At 41.0% G+C, this 26,942-nt stretch overlaps 2 protein-coding genes across 2 annotated transcripts in view; one reads left to right on the top strand and one right to left on the bottom strand.

Annotated features, from left to right (window-relative positions):
- Positions 1-3,623: 3,623 nt before the first annotated feature.
- LOC306919699 (AFG2-interacting ribosome maturation factor-like) lies at positions 3,624-14,878 on the top strand (the record flags this gene model as incomplete). Its single annotated transcript, XM_079496253.1, has 4 exons — positions 3,624-4,066; positions 4,245-4,424; positions 4,639-4,761; positions 14,776-14,878. The coding sequence occupies exons 1-4, from the start codon at positions 3,798-3,800 to the stop codon at positions 14,876-14,878; spliced, it is 675 nt and encodes a 224-aa protein (XP_079352379.1). The 5' UTR covers positions 3,624-3,797.
- Positions 14,879-24,836: 9,958 nt separating this feature from the next.
- LOC306919892 (tetraspanin-18B-like) overlaps positions 24,837-26,942 on the bottom strand; it is a 39,236-nt gene continuing 37,130 nt past the window's right edge. The window contains exons 7-8 of the mRNA XM_079496440.1: positions 26,811-26,894; positions 24,837-26,412 (exon numbers count right to left, since the gene is read on the bottom strand). Coding sequence (XP_079352566.1) covers positions 26,365-26,412; positions 26,811-26,894 — 132 coding nt within the window. The 3' untranslated portion in view covers positions 24,837-26,364. The remainder of the gene's footprint in view (positions 26,413-26,810; positions 26,895-26,942) is intronic.

Genomic DNA, 26,942 nt, shown 5'->3' with positions numbered 1-26,942 from the left:
GTCACAGTTGGATTGTTCTCCTCATCCTCCGAGCTCGACTTGGTTGGGGCCTTTTTCTTGGATGCTGCTGGAAGACAAAATTCGAGCAAAAAAAATGCGCACACATAAGTTTGTACTTGATAGCCGTCAAAAGGATAAAACACAAAAAAGCCTGAGAGCTAAGCTTGTGTGTGTAAACTAGGTGTGCTGTATGATTAATATCAGCAGTATTACCAGTAATGGTCTCTTAGGACAGATGGGTGGATGAGTCAAGCGGCTGTACTGCACTTACTTTTCTTGACTGTTGGAGCGATGTCATGGACCACAGCCAGGACAGTATCAACCTTGGCAGCCACATCTCTCTGTAAACAGACAGGAGAGAAGCTAGATATGAAAATCACTGAATGTACCAAGGCATAGGTAACAGTGGTGGTTGTCCGCCTACACATGTGGTGCCGAAACAACTAAACAGACTGCACTATCTGGTTCTGTTCATTAAAACCACTGTTCTCACCGTTTCTTGATCCACTTCTTGTTCCTTGGCTTTCTCTGACCCTAAGAGAGAGGCAGATACCAAATAATGAATGCTAGTTTACTCACTTTAATGGGAGTGTCACTATTCAGATTTGATTTCACACTTCAATATTACAAACAAGAGCATGTCTCTAATCACTAATACCCCTTCTGTACTTTCACCCACCACCACCACACCACCACTCTCTACCAGCTCAGTGGCCTTGTGGTTAGAGTGCCCGGCCGTCCCAGGGACTGGGAGGTCGCATCGATCCCCGGCCGGGTCATATCAAAGACTCTGAAAATGGGACCCAGTGCCGCCCTGCTTGGCGCTTAGCATCAACGCTTGAATTGAGGGCAAGTCCCTGCGACATACTAGCGTCATGTCCAGGGGGGTGTACTTATACATTAAGCTCTTTAGGACAAACCCATGTTATACTTCCCAAAGTCTCAGCTCTGAATGCCCGACCTCACACACTCTGCATAATCCTTCTAGCAAGATAGCAGCTCGTTCTGACGCTTTACATCGCTGGAACCAGTGGTTTTACCACCTGGATCTCACTCCGACTTGCTGTGACAAATTGATCATTGAATACGCAGACTAATCTTCTTTACAGTCCTGAAAACGTAGACTACACCATTGTCACTGCATTAAAAATGTTAGTAGTTATGTACATTTATCTTAACTGGTGTATTATCAAGTTTGATAAAGATCTTAACTGTTAAAATATTTGAATGTGTGTTTTTTGCATTTATAACGCAACAATATCTCAAAATCAAAAAATCAAATTGAATACACTGACACCACGCTAGACAGGAACGCCCAAAAACGTCACATCCGGTTTTAGCCTGGGGTAAGAATTTTCTATGGCTGCCAATGCAACTTGGTCCAATCCTTAATCACATACGGACAAACATCTTTGCCGATGCTATCTAACTTGCGGAGGTAGCGTGCCTTGTCCACGGGCAACAGATCTTTCAACGTATACATTGCAAATACGTTTGATAATCGCTACTCTGCTCAATATTGTTTTTAAAATGCCGCAAATTGCATTGCAGTAAACGAGAGCAAATCACAACTTCCCCCGGGGGTGGGCGGAGTCACAGTTTGAGGCGCTGATTACGCGCGTGGTGTCCGTGTATAATGGATTCTGACAAATCATGACACTACTGTGTGGGGGGGGGATGTCCCCTGTTACCACTACTCCCTGCACAGCATGGGCATATATGCAGAGTAAAAATATATGCACAAGGCACAAACTAAACTGGGGAACATGATGGCTCTTCTTTTTTTCAGGGCCTGTCCAATTAAAAAATGTCAACATGATTTGTTCCAGATGAGCTTTGTGCATACTTACTGTAATATTCTAACCAGTTCATTTGTCTGATCTGCTTGGGAAGCTTGATCAGAGCCATGTCGTAAGCGTTTTGGGATTTCCTCAGGAGGTCGCTTTTCTTCACTTTCAGCCTTTCAACTATAGCCTTCACTGTAGAAACAAAAACAACAACGGTTAGTAATTAATTATTATATTTCACATTCCTGGAATGTAGCTAGATATTGTTACACAATAACATTGGTTGTAATCAGGGGTCATCAATGTGTCCATACACAGACAAATGTCTGTGTATGGAAATGTCAGACAAGTGTCTGTGGCAAAACTTGTCCTTGTCCAAAAAAGAGAGAACAATGTACTTCTTATTTTGATCGTTAAGCTGCAGCCTCTAGGTTTTCTTGATTTATTATGACACCATTAGGAGTTCGCCAGTACAACAGTGGTAAAAGGACCCATTGGTTCCATTTGTACACAATGGTCCATTTGGACCACCCTCAAGGAAACCTGAAAGTCCCCCAACCCACTTGGAGGACGTGTTTCTGGTAATATTTGTATGTCCTTGGCAAAAATATCATTTTGACAAAAATGTCCACCACAAACATGGCGATGAACCCTGCCTGTAATTATCATGTCATCGTTTCTAACGTCTGCGCAACAGAATGAGCTTCACGTTACCTTCGCCGTCGAAGTCCTGAAGGAAGGCTTCCACCTTCTTCATCTTGACGTCGTCGTGTTTTTTTTGTTTCGTGGTTTTTTTCCTTGGAGCCATGGCTGTGTGTATGGCGGAACGGCTGCTGACAAGACAATTGTGTTGTACAGTAACATTTAAATAACGCTTGGTAGTCACTCAGTTGGCACCCATACTCACTGCTGTTTAGTTAAACGTTAAACAGCTACCGTTAGCAACAGTAAGCTAACGCTATTAGAGAAGTGGGCACGTTTGCTAGGCTAGCTGACTGACTTTTTCATATTCATTCCACCATAATCTGGCTGCATACACTGTGTCCTACATAAAATGGGAATGTACACAACCTTATATGTGGTCTGTATGTATGTTACCCTACCGTATTAATGTGTGTTTTGTGTTGTCTCGTCGTTTTGTTGCTACCGGACGGTGTCCCTCTGGGTTTAACGGCCTCACTGAAAAATGAACAGAATTTTTTGAATCTGTGGAGAGGGAGGAGCCAAGTTGACCGATCAGCCAAACAGGGCGCTTTGTTGAACTGCGCAACGGCGGACTTTCATTTCGACCAATCACAGCATAGAACGGCCGTGTTTACCAGTGGTGTAAAGTAATTTGTACTTTACTTGAGTATTTCTAATTTCCAGTACCTTTACTTCTACTCACACTACATCATGATCTCAGAGGCAGATGTTGATAATTATTATTACAAAACATACATTTACCACTTCAGCCATTTGAAAATAGCCGATCTACAAGCTGGGTGCGTTAATTGATTGATTGATTGATTGGAATTCAGTGCCCTTTGAGAACGGTTTTGAAGGAGTCAAGGGATTCGCATGTCTTAATGACTGTTGGTAGGGCGTTCCAAAAATGGTAGGGCGTTCGGAAATGGCGCACCAGAGCGCACTGGCACTTTGTATTGCGCCATTTCCGAACGCACCCATTCTGGTAACAAAGGTATGTCTACGTTGGCAGTATTGATACTTTTACTTAAGTGTACAAAATGTGAGTACTTTTTCCACCACTGATTTCGACCAATCATAGCATAGAACGGCCGTGTTTACATCACGAGACCGGAAAGCAGTGTACAGACCAAGAGCATCATGGCAGCAGTGTGACTTAATAAACCTTAAACAGACCTGATTTGTGAATACAACGTAGTTTGTGGAGAAGGAAGAAGTTGTAACAACTGAAAGACGTTTCGTATTACCGGGTCATTTTTATTTTGTTCATATGTGACTTGATCTGATGGCATTTGCTTGTGGAAACTGTTGTGAAACTTTAAAATGTCAAAGCCCGTGTTACTATCGCTTCACCAAAAATTGAGGGCGTGCTTTCAGTGTCTCCAAAGCAACCAGAAAGTGTGGAACACTGTACTGGCTGAATGCAGCCCGTTGGTCGTGTCTCTCGGAAACGTAGCAGAGCAGTTCAAAGCTCTTTCCAATGTCCAACTGTCCAGCACTCCGCTGAACTCCTTCCCTGATTTGCAAGAGCGATTGCACTTCAAGCTCGTCGAGGCAACGGAAATAATCTTGGACAAGCTCAATGAGAAAATGTGAGTAATGTATTTGATTCACAAGACTTTTAAACGCAATTAATGTGCATTATACATGTCCTTATCTGCAAGATTCAACCGTTATTACCCTTCAACTCAAACCCATTATGTAATAAGTTACATAATTACTACTGCTTTTCTCTCTCTCTCTCTCTCTCTCTCTCTCTCTCTCTGGCAGGGCTTCTCTCCAGTCTGTGAAGGATGCCACCAGTAACCAGGTGCATGGAGCCTTCCAGTTGTATGAGGAGAACACAGACAACCTGGACCTATCCACCTGCACCCAGAGATCTGCCACCACCCCGTCAGTAGCCGACATGATGGAGTGGCTGCAGGATGCAGAGCGATACTATCGGCAACAGTATCCTTATGCGAGATTGAGTGTATTACAGTATTACCCAGTCTCTAAAAAAACATGGTTCCTCAGAAGAACTATAGATGCGTAGTAGATGCTAGGAATGGGTGATGTAAATCTGCAAATAGTCAGGGTCAAGTTTGGGTTATAAGCTTTCAGTAGAATACTGCATTGTTAGATGAGTGAGTGACAAATAAACCCTCATATAATGGCTCTTCAGCTTTGGTGTGTCAGGGCATGTGGGCATTGTTCCACAGTTCATTCCAAAGGCAGACCAGGGTCTCCTGTACAGTACAGCTAGCGAGGAACTGCAGTCCTGTCCATACCTCATCTGGGCCTGTTGGTGAGAAAAATAGAAACGATTCTAGATCAGAGCTAAGGGACAAACCACTCCCAAATATACAGGATATGTTTTATATATACATAAGTGATGTGATCTTTCTCGGGGACCGGGGTTCAAGCTAGGCTCATGTGAGTGATAGTGGTAAGCATGCAGGGTGAGATTAATGCTGAGACGCCTGTGGCTATGCAGCATGACAACAACAACAAAATGATGGTGTTTATCACAAACTCTGCTCTCACTGCATACATCTACCATTGTCAGGTTGGTCTCTGTTCCAGGATGTAAATGTGACTTGCTCTCCTGCAGACCATCTCCACACTGCAGGGTTCCTCGTTATCTCTGAAGAATCGGAGCGAGCAGCACAACAGTTGGTCCTGTCTCAATACGGCACAATGCAATTAAAGGACCACTTCACCAATTTTCAACCTGTGTTCATATAATTGGTCCTCCTTGTGTGTGTGTGTGTGTGTGTGTGTGTGTGTGTGTGTGTGTGTGTGCGTGCGTGCGTGCGTGCGTGCGTGCGTGCGTGCGTGCGTGCGTGCGTGCGTGCGTGCGTGCGTGCGTGCGTGCGTGCGTGCGTGCGTGCGTGCGTGCGTGCGTGCGTGCGTGCGTGCGTGTGTCCGTCTGTTACCAGCTAATTTCCGGCACTGTTAACCCGGTCGGTGCAAAATTTTGCACGCACACTCCCTGGATGCCAACGATCTCTATAGTGTCTATATGTGTTCAAGACGGATCTGTCCGATATTTCATATTACATCCTAATTGGCTAACATTGGCTTCAAAGTTTGCAGGATTGGCCCGTTTTGAACAAAAAGCCTCAAATCATAAACGCAGTGTGCAATTTACTTTCCTACTAGGCTCAGGAATATATCCCACCCTTTTCACATTGGCCTGTTATAGCACCACCAACAGGTTGATTTTTGCAAAACACATTTTTGGAACAAAATGTCATCCAAGGCATAAGAAGAAATGGGACACTTTTCACATTGGCCTATTATAGCACCACCAGGAGGCCACAACCTGACCTGCCCTGGTGGAGACCTGTGCCCCAAGGGGCACTTTATCTAGTTTCATTTCACTTTGAATGAATGAATGTGCATTCGTTCGTTCGTTCGTTCGTTCGTTCGTTCGTTCATTCATTCATTCATTCATTCATTCATTCATTCATTCATTAATATTTTATTTCCATGGCCAGACAATTTCTTGAACCATCCTACATGGGATTATCAGACAGAATTAATGTTAATTAAAACAAAAACAAAAAACCGATTCCAATATTATACGGATTATATAATGAAATGAAATGATTACTATATTTACCCAGGGTATCTGGGCTAAGCTCAAGAACTTGTTTCCAGCCAGGCCCTGCTCATAGAACATTTCATTGTAGTGGTTCAATGCCTTGTTCAAGGGCACTTCAGCGGTGGTCATTTTAACGTGTCGGACCGTATTCTAACTGGCGACCTTCCGGTATCAAGACTGCTCCGCAATCCGTTCGGCCACCGCTGCCGCTAATATACTGCCTTTAAACATTAGAAATACACAAAACAAAAGCGAGTCATTGACGGTCACATTATTATTGCATCATCAATATCTGTGAAAATAATCTGTATTATTTTGAGACGATCCGATACCGATATGGCATTTTTATGGTTGATGTGGCCGATTTTGATATGCTACCGATTATATTGTGCACTACTACCGACATACCCAGCCGATCGCAGTACAAGTAATGAATCAGCTGACCAGCTCTGTATCGAATTAACCAATTAGAGCTCAACATTCTGCACCCCCCAAAGCTTCATCTACCACCCAAGTTAACCCACCCCAATTACCTGTTAAGACCTCCTCTGTTTTTTGCAGTCAAATACTTCACATTCAAGCCCCAATTAAATACGTTCAGTCATTTGAAGTGCCCTGCGGTCTCACTCAATTAAGCCTTTGGGTGTTAGTCCATTTCTTCTCATTGGTCAAATTTATCCCCAGATTGTGTTCCATACCAGGAAAAGTTCTGCTATTTCACTAAACATCTAGAGGGTAGCTTTATAAGCTACAGTATAGCAAGAAACAAGAAACAATCTACTTCTTCTTTAGCAATCTACTCCTTACAGCTACTTCACCGGACAATCAGGCTAATGATCAGACCAGAAAAAATAAACAAATGTTGGAAACATTACCACCACTGCCCCCATATATATAAATATAGTTTCTAAAAGTCATCGCATCACTATAGAGCACCGAAGTCTGACGTCAATTATCGGTAGAGGGCGCCAAGTCCACGGGTTCATGCACCTTTTATTTGCATTGTAATCCCCATAGGGGGATTTTAGATCGCCTCATATAATAACTGTGTTGTGAAAAATAAACAAATCATCCCAGCCGTTTCACTCATATGGATATGAAGAATCAACTGACTGTGAGAAAACGGTAATGTTACTGCTGCAGAATTAGTTAAATTTTCACTAGAAACAAATTGTATCAAACTGTATGATACAGTATATGACTGACTGACTGTCGTGAATGATACAGAGACATCTCCCTGACAATATCGCCAGGACAGTTTGTTTATTTTTAGACCACAATTCTTATATGAGACCTTTTTAAGTGGACCTCATGTTATTCTCCATAGAGAAAAACTTACAAGAACCAGGGGATGAGCGAGTGACGTCAGGGCTTATAGGCGCTCTATGAGACTACTACAAGCAGAGGTAAAACATTCAATAATTTCATTACGGTTGGTCCATTGGTTGATTGCCATAGAGTTTGAGTACACCTTCATGCATTCCATATAAATGCGATGTTGGCGGCACGGGCAGTATTAAAATACCTGCGGGTGGGCACGGGCGGTCACGATAAAACCAGCGGGCCCTGCGAATCCTGCATCCTCACGCAATTAACCAGATACAGACTATAGAGCTTATACACTTTAGCAAAATATGAATGTCTGAGGAGAACGTTGTTTCCCTAATGCGCTGGACAGTGCACCGTGGAGTCTCACTCTCTCCAACAGACATCTTCAGGCACGCTCCCAAAGCTGTGTGTTTTACCGACGGAGGAGTTTCTTTTCTACGCGACGGACATTCTCGCTTCTAAACCCCTTTTTGCTTTTCCCTGTGTGCGTCACGTGCACTCAGTAATAGAGTGAAACAGAACACAAAGATGAGTACAATTTGTTTTATAACCAGTAACCAGCAGCACGCAGCACCTATCTCTCTCTCTCTCTCTCTCTCTCTCTCTCTCTCTCTCTCTCTCTCTCTCTCTCTGTCTCTCCAGTCTCCACCCACCATGTGTGCAGTGCACACGTGACAAAATATAATAATATATAGCATAACAGTCCTAATATAACACTTTCCCTCTATCTGTGACTGCGATCAGCTCCTCACACAAATACATAACTCCTCTCTCGTGCACGCCTGCTCAATCTCAGCAACGGTTTTCCCACTGGCCATAAAAAAAATTACCAGAGGGGATCAGAAGCAGAGGTATACATGTATACCCCTCCCCTACAGCAAATCAAACCATATAAGTACAAGTATAATTATTGGGACATGCCAGCTGGCAGAGATTTGCGCCCCACTGAGCGTCCCTTTCAAGTCTCTCGTTGGTATGAGGGCATTTACATTTAATGAACTAAAACTGTCACGGTTGCCAACAACACCACATGCCTGGTGTAGAAAGATGCATATAAGCCTACCATAGAACCATAACCTTTGCCCCATTAGAAACCCATAAAAAAGAGTAAATGTTCCCGGATCAAACAACAGGGCAATGTGAAGAATGTGTATGACACTTCTGACAGCAAAATAAAGCCTGGCAGCTTTCCTTTCACACCCTATAGGCCTATCCGTCTTTCGCTCCCCCTCCCCCCCCCCCCCCCCCCCCCCCCACCTCTTCCCACCACTCTGAAAGGTGGTTGTGCAGCTCCATTGAGTTCTTATCATGACAGCTGAGACCATATAGCCTCACTTGAAGATCAGCAGAGACGGTGTAGAGAGCTGTTTCAGACCATTAAACCATGAAAAAGAATGTTGATATAGAGGGGATCAGACAGTAACTGGGGTGCAATTGCTTTTCAACACAATATTTCTATTACAGTTTTTCCACAATTGCCGCAGCCATATTTTCCAGTTTGTTCTCAATTTTCAAAACGATGGATATAACACTGTAAATTGTGCTCTGTTTTAAAGCATTTGATTGTGCACCAATATCATTGAGTACTTATTTCATATTAGATCATTGGGTCAAATGACTCAATATGAAATAGCCCACTATTGGAATATTCATTTAGATCACATACTGAACGCTGGAAGTTTCAATTAAACTGTTTTGCACAATAATTTAATATAGCAGTAAAAACTATTTGATACGTTTCAATAACAGTTATTTTTGTGTTTCTAAATAAAGTAGAGACACTGGGGGCCTATTTCACGAAACTTGGATGAACTAATCCAGGATTTAAACCAAAACCAGGCTTGTTTAATCCTGGTCCGTACAGCCTGGTTTATTCCGTTCCACTAAAGCCAAGCGAGGTTTAGAATGGGCGGATTTATCGAGCCAGGATCATAAAGCCTGGCTGAATGCTGAGCCTGGATTTTCCTCACTAGACCCACTAGCACCACAGCAAACCTATTTTGGGGGAACATTCACCAAAAGTAGCTGATCTACAAGCTCACAAGCTGTCATGATGAGGTTGTGCAGCCTACTGTATATATTTGTGTGTACCAATGTGTACCAACTACCAATATGATGTTTTAATGCAGACCGATACAAATAAGGCAGCATAAACCCATAATAATTGTGTGGGGAAAAAAATCAGGTTTGTGATCAGATTGACTGCTTAATGAACAGTAAAGACATCAGGATTAGGTTAAACCTGGCTGTTAGCCTGGTCCAGAGCAGGCTAAATCCACAGCATTAGTTTCCATGGTAACTAGTGTGGCATTGCTTTCATGAAATCGAATCAAGCCTCAACATATCCAGGTTAACTGGCTAAATTAATCTGGCAAGATTAACCAGTTTTCATGAAACAGGATATATTAAACCAGGATATCTGTTAAATCCTGGTTTAATCCCAATCCAAGTTTCGTGAAACAGGCCCCGATGTGACGAGTTGTAGTAAAATGTATTTTAAGGTGGTCCTATATTGTGTTTGTAGACAAAAAATGCATGTAAAATTACAAATGTATGCATAGTAAACAGCAATAATGACAAATACCGCAGAGTGTAAATCTACACCAGGGGCCTGTTCCACGAAACTTGGATTAACTAATCCAGGATTTAGGCCAAAACCAGGCTTTTTAAATCCTGGTCTTTACAGCCTGGTTTATTCTGTTCCACTAAAGCCAAGCGAGGCTTAGAATGGGCGGATTTATCGAGCCAGGCTCATAAAGCCTGGCTGAATGCAGAGCCTGGCTTTTTGTTTCTAGACCCATTCGGTGGAACACAGATTTACTGATCCTTCTTCTTCATGGGGTATTATGGCAGTTTGCATCATTAATAGTTGCATTACTGCCCCCTTCTGTATATCTCAGTATCATTACTAATCTATTCAAGACTTACTGATACAAGGACTTAAGCTTCTAAAATAAATACTGCTGCTGTAATAAAGAGAGAACATACTCTCAACAGTGGATAGACTGAATGATTAACTACCCCAAAAATATAGTTTACATTTTACCACTACTATTAACTTAAAACAGAATTCTTAATATTTTAAGCATAATGATATTGTCGCATTGTGATATTTGGCCATAACTCCCTCCTCTGAGGGAGCTACCTTTGGGGAAGGGGGTTGTTGTCCAGACAGGGGCCAGACTGGTGAACTGTGGGTCATGGGTTCAATAGTGGGTGAAACGTTACAATGGTAATATGTTGTAAAACAATGAGTAATGGTAATATTTAGTGGTTTTCACTTTTACAAAAAAAAAAGATATATATATAATATAATATAATATAATATAATATAATATAATATAATATAATATAATATAATATAATATAATATAATATAATATAATATAATATAAAACCTATTCTGGGGAACATTCACCAAAAGCAGCTGATCTACAAGCTCACAAGCTGTCATGATTTTGTGCAGCCTATATATTTTGTTTTTTAGATTTTATATAGTGCTTAAATTAGTCCTTTAATGCAGACCGATAAAAATAAGGCAACATAAACCTATAATAATTTAATAAGTGTGGAAAACATAATTGCTTTGTGATCAGTTTGACTGCTTAATGAACAGTAAAGACATCAGGATTAGGTTAAACCTGGCTGTTAGCCTGGTCCGGAGCAGGCTAAGTCCAAAGCATTAGTTTCCATGGTAACTAATGTAGCATCACTTTCATGAAACCGAATCAAGCCTCAACATATCCAGGTTAACTGGTTAAATTAATCTGGCAAGATTAACCAGCTTTCATGAAACCGGTTAATCGCTGATCCAGGATATATTAAGCCAGGATATCTGTTAAATCCTGGCTTAATCTCTAATCCAAGTTTCGTGGAACGGGCCCCTGGTCGGGTGGCCTAGCCAGGGCGGTGTAAAGGTCATTGCACACCAGGATCGACATGAGTAAACAGTACAAACCACAATGTTATGTTGGTGATGCCTCATTCATACAGGTTGGAATGCAGTGTGACATTTTATTCACGCTGAAAAATCGAACTAGTTTTGAACAATAATTACTTCGATTCATCTAGGTACTGGTTATAATCACACTCACGTGTGCACTCATAACACAAACAGCAGTTTAAATTAAACTGAATTAATTGCAAGAATTGCTCCCGTTGTGGACCATAATCCATGAAGTCTGCAGACTCCGCACCAATGATTTGCGACGCAACTCCTTGCAACCATTATCCCAATTGGCAGTCGCAAGGAGCTGCATTGGTGTGTAGACTGGCCTTAAAGGGGAATTCCACTCATTTTCAACATTTTACTATGTCATTACCTTAGAGCTACCTTAGAATGGGGGGGACTTTTTTGTATTATTTCCACACAACAGCTCTTAATTAATGACATAATAAAATGTGGAAAAGGGGTGGAATTCCCCTTTAACTGACTAAACAATTGTAGAATGTGAATCTCAGGATCTCAGGGAAAAAAGAGGTACCCTAATTATAGAGCACCGAAATCTGACGTCAATATCGGTAGACGGCGCTAAATCCACAGGTTCATGTACTTTTTATTTGCATTCTAATCCCCATAGGGGGATTTTAGATCACCTCATATAAGAACTGTGATTGAAAAATAAAACACGAGAAAACGCTAATGTGTACTGCTGCTGAATTAGTTACATTTTTACTAGAAACAGACTGTATCAAATATGAGGGACTGACTGTCATAAACGATACAGAGACACATCCCTGACAATATTGCCGGGGCAGTTTGTTTATTTTTGGACCACAATGCTTATATGAGACAATTTTAAGATGACCCCATGTTATTCTCCTTAGAGAAAAACGTCTATGAACCAGGGGATGAGCGAGTGACGTCAGGACTTCTATGAACCAGGGGATGAGCGAGTGACGTCAGGACTTCTATGAACCAGGGGATGAGCGAGTGACGCCAGGACTTTGGCGCTCTATATCGACCATTTGACAGACAGACAGACAGACAGACAGACAGACAGACAGACAGACAGACAGACAGACAGACAGACAGACAGACAGACAGACAGACTTAAAAGTACTTAAATGTAAATAAAATTGTGTACTACATCTCTTAGACCATGGGGGTTCTCAACCTGTGGGTCGGTCGCCAAATTATTTTGGGGGTCAGTTAAAGGGGAATTCCACCCCTTTTCCACATTTTACTATGTCATTAATTAAGAGCTGTTGTGTGGAAATAATACAAAAAAGTCCCCCCCATTCTAAGGTAGCTCTAAGGTAATGTAAAATAGTAAAATGTTGAAAATGAGTGGAATTCCCCTTTAAGGCCAGTCTACACACCAATGCAGCTCCTTGCGACTGCCAATTGGGATAATGGTTGCAAGGAGTTGCAAGTTGTGAAAAGGAGAATAGAAAGAAGAAAACTTCTATAATAACTGGATTTCTGACTTTGAATACTTGTTATTGGGTGGTATCCCAGTAGCATGCAATATACTGGAATGTGATGTCATACATACTATTATGTTGAACACTGCTCATTGCATAAAGCTGTCATGGCCGTGACATGATGACTCATGAAACAATCCACAATTGTTGTCACTGATTCCACTAGAGACGCATTGTTACTTGCCACAGGCCTCTACCGGGTACACAGTACGCACGGACGCACGCACACACGCACGCGCGCGCGCACACGCACACACACGCACACGGCATCTCTTTGATGAGGCCTAAGCCCTCCTCGCAGCCGAGGGATATGGGCACCGAGCTCTCAGAAAAGGTACTTGTCCTCTGCCATTCAGTTGATGACCTCCTCCTCAAAGTCCTCTTCCTCTCACTGCTTGAGCATCTGCCTGCTCTGTGTGGTTTCCATGTGACTGCAAGGTGGAAAGTACTCACATTTCTCTGAGGGGCGCTAGCCCCTCCTATGCCCAGCTTTGAGGGTTTGTGTGAACACAAACAATTGGCTGATGATTGGCTGATCACCCCATAGCGATTTTGATTGGCTGAGCATAAGTACATATTGAGGATAAAAGTGAGGGCAGAAAAGTGAAGACGTCATTGGCCGGAATGACATTTTGTGATGATTTGATTGGCTGAGCACGGAATGTGATGTATGATGATAAGAGCGTCCCTCACTTCACACAACTGTGATTTGATTTTTTGAGTGGTGTAAACCACTCCTACGACTGGCTTTGTTAGTTTACGTGTCTGTCTGTCTGTCTGTTCGTACCAAAAAATGAGCATGGTTGCTATGGTCACCCAGTTCACACGGGTGTGATTTCATTACATCAGACCACAGTTGATGAAATGAAAATTAAATGATTACTATATTTACCCAGGGTATCTGGGCTAAGCTCAAGAACTTGTTTCCAGCCAGGCCCTGCTCATAGAACACTTCATCGTAGTGGTTCAATGCCTTGTTCAAGGGCACTTCAGCGGTGGTAATTTTAACGTGTCGGACCGCTGATTCGAACTGGCGACCTTCCGGTATCAAGACCGCTCCGCAATCCGTTCGGCCACCGCTGCCACTAATCAGTCTATATAAGACCTTACACCATTTCTTTACTTAAGTAAAAGTAACACACACACACACATACACAATTGACAATAATAAACATTTGTTTTGGGCAGAACAAATAATTAGAAGAAAAAAAGGGCAGGGTACAACACTTTTCTCTTAGAGTTTGTATTTGTTCGGCCCCAAAAAAAATTGTTTATTGTCATATTTTGTCAACTTGGCTGTTGGCTTTGTCTGAGGCTTCCAGGTCTTTAAATAAATACTTTTTGAAACGTCTATGGGAAAAATGAATGGGAAATTCTCTTCTGGTGCCCTCGTCGTTCTGAAAGGGGACTGTGGCGCTCTATTGTCTCTTAACTTCATGCACCACTTTCCAATTCACTAATCTGAAATCAGTACGCATAAGGGCCATCCATAATTACGACAAAAAATCCCCAAAAACTAAATCCGGGCCTGGTTTGGCTGGTTGTACTCATCTAAAGCCAGTGTTTGTGTGGTGGTATGAAGGTATAGGCATCTTTATACACCTATAGCCCAACAATAAGTGACACTGATGGCAAAAAAAACTAGCCTACACGAAAACATATTCATTCCCGGTCAACAAAGCAAGTCATTAAAACATTAAAGTGTAAATTCAAAGACTGCTGCTTGTAAATCATGGAGAAAAAAGATTCCGAGTTGTGTCAGGCAGTGAATTATCAAGCCAGAGAACACGACAGCACCCCACCAGTAGGCCGTTTTTTTTTATTTATTTTTTACGTCGCCATAGATGTTGACATGATGGCTTCTGAAGTGTGGGGACATTTCGGCAGCAGCTAATTAATTGTAATAAGGCTGGCACGTGTGCAGGTGGTGACAGCCCCGGCTCCACTCTCGCTCAGTACCCGGCTCTGGAGTCGCTTTGCCGTCAGGCAGACTGCACCTCGGCAGGGCCGCGCTCCAGAGACTCGCACTGGCACTCACCTAGATACACATCTGTTCTGATTAATCGCCTGCTTTGCCCAGTGCATACATTTCATTATCGGCTTTAAGTGGGCGAAAACAACGAGGATCAGGGCACCGAGCAGGGCAGAGGGAAAAGAAAAGGAGGGATGGGAGGGGGGCGCTGCCTGAGCCTTAACAACGCAGCCAGTTCACCCACCATCATGCCTTGTATTGACTTGTATATGATTATGCATGTCCTTGGTGGTTGAGCACAAAGTCCCTGCGAGTTTGATTTGAAAACAAGAGAAAGATCACGTGAACATCCTAATGTGGGTGGCACAAAGCAGTATTGGTTCACATTTTCCTCTCAAGGACTTGAGGTGTGTTGGTTTATGAACCTTCGAAAGTGGTGGAGTCACACTGCCACCTGCTGGCCATAACTGCGTAGTACTGCTTTTTTATCATAGATTCTGTTGCAGAGGGCACTACATTAGTAAAAAAAAAAGAAAGTGTCTAGTCCTACTTCTCACAGTCCTTAGAGCACAACAGCATGTCTCAAAATGGAAGAAATGGGTCAAGGAGATTTGGATCTGGGTTGGTGTTGTCAAAGAGAACAATGAGCGTAGACCTTGGAGTGATAGGTATTATAGAGAAAGTCATTGTCCCTCGTTCTCTCAGGCTGGGATTTTGTGCATTATGACTATGTTAATCTCCTGGTATCACAAAGAAATCAGTTAGGTGCAGTAAAAAGGGGCTGCTTTGCAGAAACTGCACAGAACGTGAAAAGGGCACTATTGCTGAGTTGTGGGCTGAATTTTTGGGTTAGGGTTAGCCCAAATGAGCCGCAATTGATTGTCATGAAAACCCCACCCTAAATACTTGATTTGGAAAATTCCCCACACCAGTTGAATACCCCACAACTGCCATTTGATTACTTACTTTCCACAGTTTGACATGCTTCAGCCATTCTCCACGCATTCTCCACAGACGTTTACCACTGCACTGGGATGTCGTATATTATTTCTACAGGACACCCTACCCTAGTCCTACCATACAAAATACTGAAAGCTGGGAGAGCAGTCGAGTCGAGTTGTGGAATTCCCCCAGATAGGTAGACCCTTACTGTTTATCTCTAGCATGTAAATGTCCTTTGGGTGTGTCACTCAGGAACTGAACTCAAGACAAAAGGTACTAAAAACAAGCCTGCATCACCCCAGGGGTACCGGCTGAGAGCCTGAAGTGAAACAAGGTCTCAGGCGGACACCCCCAGATGACAACATGCAGGATGAGCACACATTACTTGTCCAATAATACAAAATATTTAGAATTATGGAATTCCAGATTTCACAGGGACTTTCCAGAACCGCTGATCCCCCATATGCCCATGGCCATGCCAATATAGGGATACAGCAGGGAACTCCATAGATGGGTATTAAAGAGACAAGGACAGACAGACAGACAGACAGACAGACAGACAGACACAGACAGACAGACAGACAGACAGACAGACAGACAGACAGACAGACAGACAGACAGACAGACAGACAGACAGACAGACAGACAGACAGACAGACAGACGGTTAAAGGAGAATTCCATGCTAGAAGGCTTTCTTACCTTTATTTGTAGTTGTTACGTCCCCATGCACCAAAGAGGTCCTGGTGTTATTTTGTGCAAAACCTCCTTATTGGCTATTTCCCCTACCATAAGCCCTCAATGAATTGAATTGAATGGGAATTGGATGGGGCTATGGGGTGTAATTCGCTTATTTCCATCGCTCAAAAATCTTTTTTTTTGTATATATCCCCTCTTCATAATGTATAATAATAATATCCCAAGCGGCACACTTTACTACTATTCCGATGGAAATAAGCGAATTAGCACAAAACCCTGTAGCCCCATTCAATTCCTCTAAGAAAGCCTTCTAGCATGGAATTCTCCTCACAATGGGTATAACGGGTATTGCATAATAGTGGGGCATGCATTTGTGCTTCCCTGTTCAATTTGTGATGACGTCAGTCCATCCTCTCCAGTCTCCCCTGGAGTGAATGTACGTTGTCCACCTGCAGCTCGTGGAAAAGTGGAGATATTTGACTAAACACACGTTTTCTGACAGAATCAAGTATCAGCATCAAGCATTTCAATCAGTATCAATTGAAATGATGAGTAAGCATCTATGACAAAGGGCCATGAAAATATGACCCTTTTTAAAAAAAAAGTGGTCATGTGGCTCAATTTGCCCCAGGTAAGTTGATCCAAGTCGAGGGGCAAGTTGAACCACATGATATTTTAATGTTAAAAGCTTTAAACTCGATAATAATATAATAACAGTTTTCCCTTTTGCAAATTGTCTTATTTATTTGTTTATTTATTATTTAAACAATATTAAGACAATTTAATAAAGATTTTTATTCAGAACCTTATATTTGCAATATTGCAAACTTCTCTTAAATGAGTATGTACATGCAAATTAAAGGTCATTCAGTATAATTTGAGTAGCAAAGACTTAATAACAAAAATATGAATAGTATTGACTCAATTTACCCCCAGACATTGGCTCATCTTACCCATAGCCACCATTTTAGAAAACAATGACTAGAATAAGCTACTTCAGACAATTTATTTGCTAAATGATTCACATGGTTCTATCCATTGGCAAATCATCAACGTGTATGATAGGTAATTTTAGACCTAGGTGATGTTCAGTGAATGATTTTCACCCCATTTCCTTTTCTTCTGCAGTACAGAACGAATCAAGCTGTGTTATCACTGAGAGGAAAAAGATTACTTGTGCACATAGCCCGATAAAGGACGAGTGGCCCCACACTTGTACCACGAGGTGAATTGTATTCTACCTGGTGGTTATTCTAACTCACAGCGAGAACGCTAAACCAAGTTTTGGGAAGCGTTAGCCGAATATAGCTTATCTTTTCCTGTGCTACCATAGCTCAGGCAGTAGGCTATAAGCTGGCAGCTTATCAGACAGCGTTAGCTTAACTTTGCTAACAGTGCTATCAAACAGCCTCCCCACTTGGAATGCTGAAAGATCTGCCTCATTCATCTGCCTTCTGCTTCAGACCTTCTCCGTATTTTATTTATACGAGTATAAGTCAACTTCATGTCAAGTCTTCATGTCTGTTTGTGGGCTATATAGAGGAGAGAAAACAGTCTCCTCTCTGTTAGCTCATTTACTACATAGACACACAAGGTTACATGAGTTTTCAATGTTACATCATGTGTTTCTGTGGTAAACAACTCACCTTACCTGTGGTCTGCCACCAGAAACGTTAATATTTCAATCGCGATGCTGTGAAAATTCACAAATCAGATCCGAACCTCGGATGGATGATCATCACCACGGACAGCGCCGTAGTTTCCGAGAAAACATGTAGGGAGATAAATGTAAATTAGTGGGGTTTCTGGAACTAGTAAATGAGTCGAAAGGTAATACACTGATATGGCACTCCTGGTTCACTAGGACGGGGTTCGATTCCCTGCGGTGTCCTGCTGATTGCATTTACAGGTGTGCACCGAAAAAAAAGACGAAAATCACTCCGAGACCATGGTCTCGGAGTGATTTTCGTCGTTTTTTCAAATCATCGTTTTTCATCAGTTTTGACAATGGGCTATAGCCCATGGTCTCAGACGGCATAGCACGCCGTTTTTCATCAGTTTTGAGGATTTGAAAAAAATATGAAAATCACTCACCAGTGCCTCCCCAGTGTCCCCCAGTGCCTCCCCAGTGTGTCCCCTAGTGCCTCCCCAGTTCCTCCCCAGTGCCTCCCCAGTGTCCCCCCAGTGCCCCCCCAGTGTTCCCCAGTGCCTCCCCAGTGCCCCCCCAGTGCCCCCTCAGTGTCCCCCCAGTGCCTCCCCAAATACCCCCCCAGCCCATGGTCTCGGACGGCATACTATAGCACACCGTTTTTCATCTTTTTTGAGGATTTGAAAAAAAGGCGAAAACCATTCCGAGACCATGGACTCCAGTGCCTCCCCAGCGCCTCCCCAAATACGAGGGAGGCGCGGGATCAAAAATGATGAAAAACGAGGATTTGAGAAAAGACGAAAATCACTCCGAGACCATGTGCTATGTCCATTGTCTCGAGTGATTTTCATCATTTTTTCAAATCGTCAAAAATGATGAAATACTGCGTGCTATAGTATGCCGTCTGAGATGGGCTACAGCCCATGGTCAAAAATGATGAAAAACGAGGATTTGAGAAAAGACGAAAATCACTCCGAGACCATGGGCTATAGTCCATTGTCTCGAGTGATTTTCGTAATTTTTTCAAATCGTCAAAAATGATGAAAAACTGCGTGCTATAGTATGCCGTCTGAGATGGGCTACAGCCCATGGTCAAAAATGATGAAAAACGAGGATTTGAGAAAAAGACGAGAATCACTCGAGACAATGGACTATAGCCCATGGTCTCGGAGTGATTTTCGTCTTTTTTTCAAATCCTCAAAAATGATGAAAAACAGCATGCTTATAGTATGCCGTCTGAGATGGGCTACAGCCCATGGTCAAAAATGATGAAAAACAAGGATTTGAGAAAAGACGAAAATCACTCCGAGACCATGGGCTATAGTCCATTGTCTCGAGTGATTTTCGTCATTTTTTTGATGAAAAACGGCGTGCTATAGTATAGTATGCCGTCTGAGATGGGCTACAGCCCATGGTCAAAAATGATGAAAAACGAGACCATGGTCTCGGAGTGATTTTCGTCGTTTTTTCAAATCATCGTTTTTCATCAGTTTTGACAATGGGCTATAGCCCATGGTCTCAGACGGCATAGCACGCCGTTTTTCATCAGTTTTGAGGATTTGAAAAAAATATGAAAATCACTCACCAGTGCCTCCCCAGTGTCCCCCAGTGCCTCCCCAGTGTGTCCCCTAGTGCCTCCCCAGTTCCTCCCCAGTGCCTCCCCAGTGTCCCCCCAGTGCCCCCCCAGTGCCCCCCCAGTGCCTCCCCAGTGCCCCCCCAGTGCCCCCTCAGTGTCCCCCCAGTGCCTCCCCAAATACCCCCCCAGCCCATGGTCTTGGACGGCATACTATAGCACACCGTTTTTCATCTTTTTTGAGGATTTGAAAAAAAGGCGAAAACCATTCCGAGACCATGGACTCCAGTGCCTCCCCAGCGCCTCCCCAAATACGAGGGAGGTGCGGGATCAAAAATGATGAAAAACGAGGATTTGAGAAAAGACGAAAATCACTCCGAGACCATGGGCTATAGTCCATTGTCTCGAGTGATTTTCATCATTTTTTCAAATCGTCAAAAATGATGAAAAACGGCGTGTTATAGTATGCCGTCTGAGATGGGCTACAGCCCATGGTCAAAAATGAAAAACGAGGATTTGAAAAAAAAGCCTGACGGAAAAGCGTGACGAAAAAGCGTGACGAAAAAGCGAAGTCGAGATCTTCGAGTTGGGAAAACAAAGTCCACTGGATGCCCCTGGGTATGTCTGCTGTTGTCTTCCTCATAACCCAGTCGATGGCCATCAAAAAGAGGATGGGGGACATGCACCCCTGTCGCACACCAGACTCCACGGTAAACCATTCGGATGGTTTTCCATCAGCAAGGACACTGCACTCGAAGTGACGATAGAACAACCCCATCAGTGAGACCATTTTAAATGTAATTCCATATGATCTCGCGATCTTCCACAGGGTGTCACGGTGCAGGCTGTCAAATGCTTTACGGAAGTCGATGAAGTTGATGTGCAGTGGGGCGTTCCATTCTATGCACTGCTCAATGATGTTTCTCAAAGCAAAGATTTGGTCTGTGCACCCCCTCTCTCTTCTGAATCCTGCCTGTTCTTCTCTCAGTGTCTGATCAACAGCGGATTCAATTCTGCCAATTAGGATCCTGCAGAAAACCTTTGAAGGTATCGACAGTAATGTGATCCCCCGCCAATTGTCGCAGTTTTGGTGGTTCCCTTTCTTGGGGATTTTGACTATCAGGCCCAGTCCTATCAGTCCCAGTCTCCAGGTATAGTTTCCTTCTCCCAGATGTTTCTGAAGAGGTCTGCTAGCACCTTGCTAGATGTATTAAGGTCGGCTTTCAGCATCTCTGCTTGTATTGAGTCAATGCCGGCAGCTTTCCCACACTTCATAGCTTTGATGGCAAGCATTACTTCTTCATTAGTTGGAGGACTGGTGTCAATGTTGAGGACATCCTCTGCTGGTGGAGGTTTAGCAGGGTCTTATGATAAATGATGATAAATGATAAATGATAAATGATAAATGATGAATGATAAATGATAAATGATAAATGATGATAAATGATGATAAATGATAAATTATGAAAAATGATAAATGATGATAAATGATGATAAATGATAAATGATGATGAATGATGATAAATGATGATAAATGATAAATGATGATAAATGATGATAAATGATAAATGATAAATGATAATTGATAAATGATAAATGATAAATGATAAATGATGATAAATGATGATAAATTATGATAAATTATGATAAATTATGATAAATTATAAATGATGATGAATGATAAATGATAAAATAATGATAAATTATAAATTATAAATGATGATGAATGATAAATGATAAAATAATGATAAATTATGATAAATGATAAATGATGAAAAATGATAAATGATAAATGATGATAAATGATGATAAATGATGATGAATGATGATAAATGATGATAAATGATGATAAATTATAAATGATAAATGATAATTGATAAATGATAAATGATAATTGATAAATGATAAATGATAAATGATAAATGATAAATGATGATAAATGATTAATGATAAATGATGATAAATGATGATAAATTATAAATGATGATACATGATAAATGAAAATGATGATAAATGATAAATGATGATAAATGATGATAAATGAAAATGATAAATGATGATAAATTATAAATGATGATAAATGATAAATGATAAATGATAAATGATTAATGATTAATGATTAATGATTAATGATAAATGATGATAGATGATAAATGATAGATATGATAGATGATAAATGATGATAAATGATGATAAATGATAAATGATAAATGATGATAAATGATGATAAATGATGATAAATGATGAATGATAAATGACGATAAATGACGATAAATGATGATAAATGATGATAAATGATAAATGATGATATATTATGAATGATGAATGATGAATGATGAATGATGAATGATGAATGATGAATGATGAATGATAAATGATGATGATAAATTATAAATTATAAATGATAAATAATGATAAGGGATACATGATAAATGATAAATGATGATAAATGCGCAATTCATCATTGTTGAAGATTTGAAAAAAAGGTGAAAATCACGGAAAGCGAAAGGCTATAGTCCATGGTCTCGGAGTGAACAGAAATCATAAGTAATAAATAGACTTGGTAGCCTAACTGTAGGGAGTACAAACAGAGAACCTTGGGGTTATCATCTATGAAAAGAGCAATGAGCAGAAAATTTAAATAAACCATGTAAATACAACAAATTGAGCAGAGCACTGCAGGGACTTGAACCCCGTTCTGGTAAACCAGGAGTACCACACCAGTGCCTTTGTTTTGTTGTAATTTAATTTACAGGTCCATTGAGACATTTATAATGGGGCTCAATGGGTCAGGGGAATAATTGCCATATTTGAATCTGAATCCAACATATAAAAAACATGTGATTTTTGTTTGTTTAATTTGATTCCTTTTTTTGTTCAGAATTGAAAAATGTGAAAAGGTTAATCGAAAAATCACAAAAACTGGTTCAATTGAATCCCACAAACAAAACGTGGCTTATTTTCCTGTTTTTTAAATATTCAGTCTGATTCCACACACTGCTCCATTTGTTTCTGAATAAAAAAATGAAGTCACGTGTCTATTCTGTTCCCTGGTCACATGGTTAAATCACATGGTCTTGGTCCTTCTACAACTTCAAAATAAAATACTAGAAGTTAGGCAGGCTTGAAGATTTATAGATTGATTGATAGACAGACAGACAGACAGACAGACAGACAGACAGACAGACAGACAGACAGACAGACAGACAGACAGACAGACAGACACGACGTTGTGTGGTGTATCGTGTCGTGTCGTCACGCTTTTCCGTCACGCATATTTCTGTCTTCACTACCAGGTGTGTTGAGAGGGTTTCTTTGTATTCAAACTACCATATGGAAATATTTGTTCAGTGGTTTATTTCAGGATTGAAACAAGAGTGCTTATGCATTTATGGAATTATTTGTATTTGAATATGTTGCCTTTCTTCCTGTTATTGCTTTGAGCAACGGAGCTGGAGTTAATGTTAATGCAGCATATTGACATTATGCACATTTCTGTCTTCACTACCAGAATTTTTTTAAAGTCTAAAATGTAAAATAGCGGCTATAGAGGAGAAATAATTATATATTTAGTTACATCATAACCTATTTATGGATAAATAAATAATATAATCTTGGTAAACATGCCTGTAAATAACCGAACGAGGCGACGGACCGGTCTCGAGACTCCTTTGTCTACCCCGGCTCATGTGCTCCATGACGACGATTTAAAATTCAACTTTTTCGACCCTGGACCAAGGGATGAGCAAGGGACGTCAGGACTTTGGTACAGATTTCACCGTCTGTCCGCTCCGCTGTAGTGCTGACATAATGAAGTGACATTATTCCTATAAAACAAATGTGTGTTGCAATATTGTTTTCCTCTCTTTTCTGTCCTCTCGCTTGTTTTCTTTTGCTCTCGTTTGGTTGTTTTCTCTCTCTCTTGTTTGTTTACTTAAATAAAAATACACAAAAATACACGCTCTGTATGATAGTAATGATAATGTTAGTAGCTCGGGTCGCGCTGCGGGTGACGTTAGACAGTTTGATAATGTGACTCAGGTCACTTCATGTGGTCGTTGCATTCAGACTGAGACAGATCTCCTCAGATCGGATTTAAATCGTATTTGAAACCACCTCTGGATGTGACACAAGTCACATTTGAAAAAATCAGATTCCATGTGACCTGTCTGCATTTAGACTTATTTAAGCAAATCGGATTTCTATCTTGAAGTGACACAGATCTGATTCAGGCTAGATTTGGCTGCCAGTGTAAATCAGGCCCAAGTGGCCCAGCTGATAAATCAGATGATATCTGTAGAATTCCTAGTAGAATTGTGTTGGTTCAAACCCAACACAATCTGTAGGAGGGTGCTGGTTCAAATCATCATTTTTTTTGCCACTATCTGCCATTGAGCCCCATTATACATTTCTCAAATTTGAAAGCACCATATTTCTAAAACTATTAAACATTTCAGAGATTCCTTTTCAGGCAAACATGTCCACCGTAAGATGAACCTAAATAGGTTTGAATGGGGTTTCTAGGTGTAAGTATGTAGCACTAGTATAGCATGCCAAAGTTTGTGCTATTGCCATTGAGAATGCATTGGGCGTTTAAGTTAAATAACTCAGAAACTACAAAACGTTTCCAAGTAAAAAGTTCCAACATTCTCCTGCCATTAGTGCACAAACTGCACTACAGTGCGCAAGGCAGAACACACCGATGGAGACTCGTGTACAGGCATGTGAAAGACTGGAAAAACCCTCCCTCCCTCTATGGAATGACAGCAATGTAAACAACGTGCCATTTAGCAATCACGTGTAGGGCAGGTTTTATTGTAGTGCAGTCAGTGCACATGTATGCGGTTTGAAGACATACATGATGTAGAATAGATGAATATATCTATCTACATGCAAATGATCACAGCCAACAGAAGAAAGAGCCTGTTTGTCCAAAAGTTAATGTCATTAGCTTTGCTCTCAATTTCTTTACAGACAGATTAATGAACTATTAATTACAGTCAGTAATCAATAGATTGAAATGATGTAAACGTTTTTATCAATGGATAATATAATAATGGATAATAGTTTCAGAGTGGAATTACACCAAAGCTGTGTGTGTGTGTGTGTGTGTGTGTGTGTGTGTCTTACGGTGTATTTGTGCATACATGAAAAACTGGTACCACTGTTAACATCGCAGGAGATATTTTAATGTCAATTCACCAACTGACATACAAATTCAGAGAAATTTTAAAACACATGTACAGAAATGATCCATCATAGCTAAAAAGTCTCTTTTTTTACAACTGATGCGATAAACATCATTACACAATATGGCACGTGAAAAAACAACACTGTACACTGGCACAGGCCTGCTTATTAATAATATCTACAAATGTTGCACAAATTCATGCAAGCCCAACACACACACACACACACACACACACACACACACACACTTTAAAGAGGGCGCAACTGAAATTTCTTGTTGAAATATACACTCAATACTCTGATGGTAACCACTACTGTACAGTGTTTGCTCAGTAACAAGTGTCTCCCTGTCTGTCTCCCTAGCTCTTTAATGTATAGAACATTTATTTTCAAGTTGGGATACCAATTTCATCTAATCAAGAGAGAGAACAGGATCAGGAAAAAAAACAAACAAACAAGTGAATTAGAAGTGATTCAACAGAACAATCAGCAGACATTCTTTGAAATTTTAACACAAAATGTAAGCTGATAATCCAATTTCATGTGACCCACCTGAAAATGTGTTTATTTTGTTTATTAAAGAGCTGGAGACAGCACCTTTGCAGCACCTTTAAGTGGACATGTATCAATTTACAGGCATCCCATGACATTATAGTAGTTAACACTCCATTGTCATAATACTTCAAACAGAACCTTGAATGTACAAACCCTCTCCGCTAATGGTCTAACTCAGTGGGTCCAGGGACCCAGGGACCCTCAGGGTTCCTTCCTTGAGATGGATCTAAATGGACCATGGAAGTCTTTAACTCTGAGAGTGTACAAATGGACCATGGAAGTCTTTAACTCTGAGAGTGTACAAATGGACCCGGTTCCATTTGCACACTCTCACAGTTATGGGGATCCTTCCTTGAAATATAATCAGATACAGAACCACTGGTCCAAATAGTGTAGTTTAGATAATGTTTTAGCACTAAAATCAACTTGAACAGTGCAGACGGAGTAGGAGTGACCTCAACTGTAAGACACTTCATTTTGTAGGTTAGATGTCGGAACAGTTCCAGCTTCACTTCACATCATTCTCCGTCTGCTGTAAGCTGTACCTCAAACTAGGGCTGGGCGATATGGACAAAATCCAATATCATGATACAGTCTTTGACCAAAAATACCTCAATACCAATATTGTGATAACATAAATTTTCATCTAAAGACAGATCTGATATTTTTGACGATTTTTAGTATAAGATAGGGCTTAAATGATTAAAGCCAGGAGAAGACAACACTTGTGCCATATCACAATATTACTAGTCTCATATCACGATAACGATATAGTATTCATATATTGCCCAGCCCTGCTGTAGCTTAATGGCCGACCGTGAGGAACAAATCCAAACTCTCACTTCCACGAGACACATGAGAAGTAAACAATACTGCAGAAACATGTGTTTTTATGTTGTTTTAACGTTTCTTCTGTTTCTTTCATGGTCTGTTTCGTCTGACAGCTCATGGCATCGGGCGCACGTAGGTTACTGGATTCCTCGGAATAAACACATGGCAAAAACCATGGCAAAGAGCTGGGGAGATAACGAGAAAGACAAGAGTTGGACATGGCTCATTTATACACCACATATTGTGAGCTTGTAAATGTGCTATTAATAAAAAATAAAATTAAAACATCTATAAAAAAACAAATTATATTTTTGATACATTTTGACAAATGTGCCCAAATTTGGGAAGCCATGGTTAATGTGGTTAATATATTTTTTTGTTTTAATGAAATTGTTAAATTGTGATATTATCAATTACAAATGTGGAACATATCAGACATTTCCCAGTATCATTACTTTCTGGTCATTCTGGTTGGTTGGCATTTTTATGGCCATAAAAATGAATGACCACTGACTGAGGGGATATCAAAAACAGAAATATCCAACCCTGATTATCATTATCATAAAGATGTCTGTGAACATACTTCGATAGTCAGCACCATGATGGCCAGAGCTCCAGACATGTAAATGTAGGTTTCAAAGTAGTCCATCATCGCTGAGTAACAGCCCTGCTTGGAAATGTGACAATTAGAAGAAGAAAAAAACATTCAAACCGA

This window comes from Electrona antarctica (genome assembly GCF_951216825.1).
Source record: "Electrona antarctica genome assembly, chromosome: 3".
Taxonomy (NCBI): domain Eukaryota; kingdom Metazoa; phylum Chordata; class Actinopteri; order Myctophiformes; family Myctophidae; genus Electrona; species Electrona antarctica.
The sequence above is the reverse complement of the archived record's forward strand: the minus strand, read 5'-3'. Positions and strand labels throughout refer to the sequence as shown.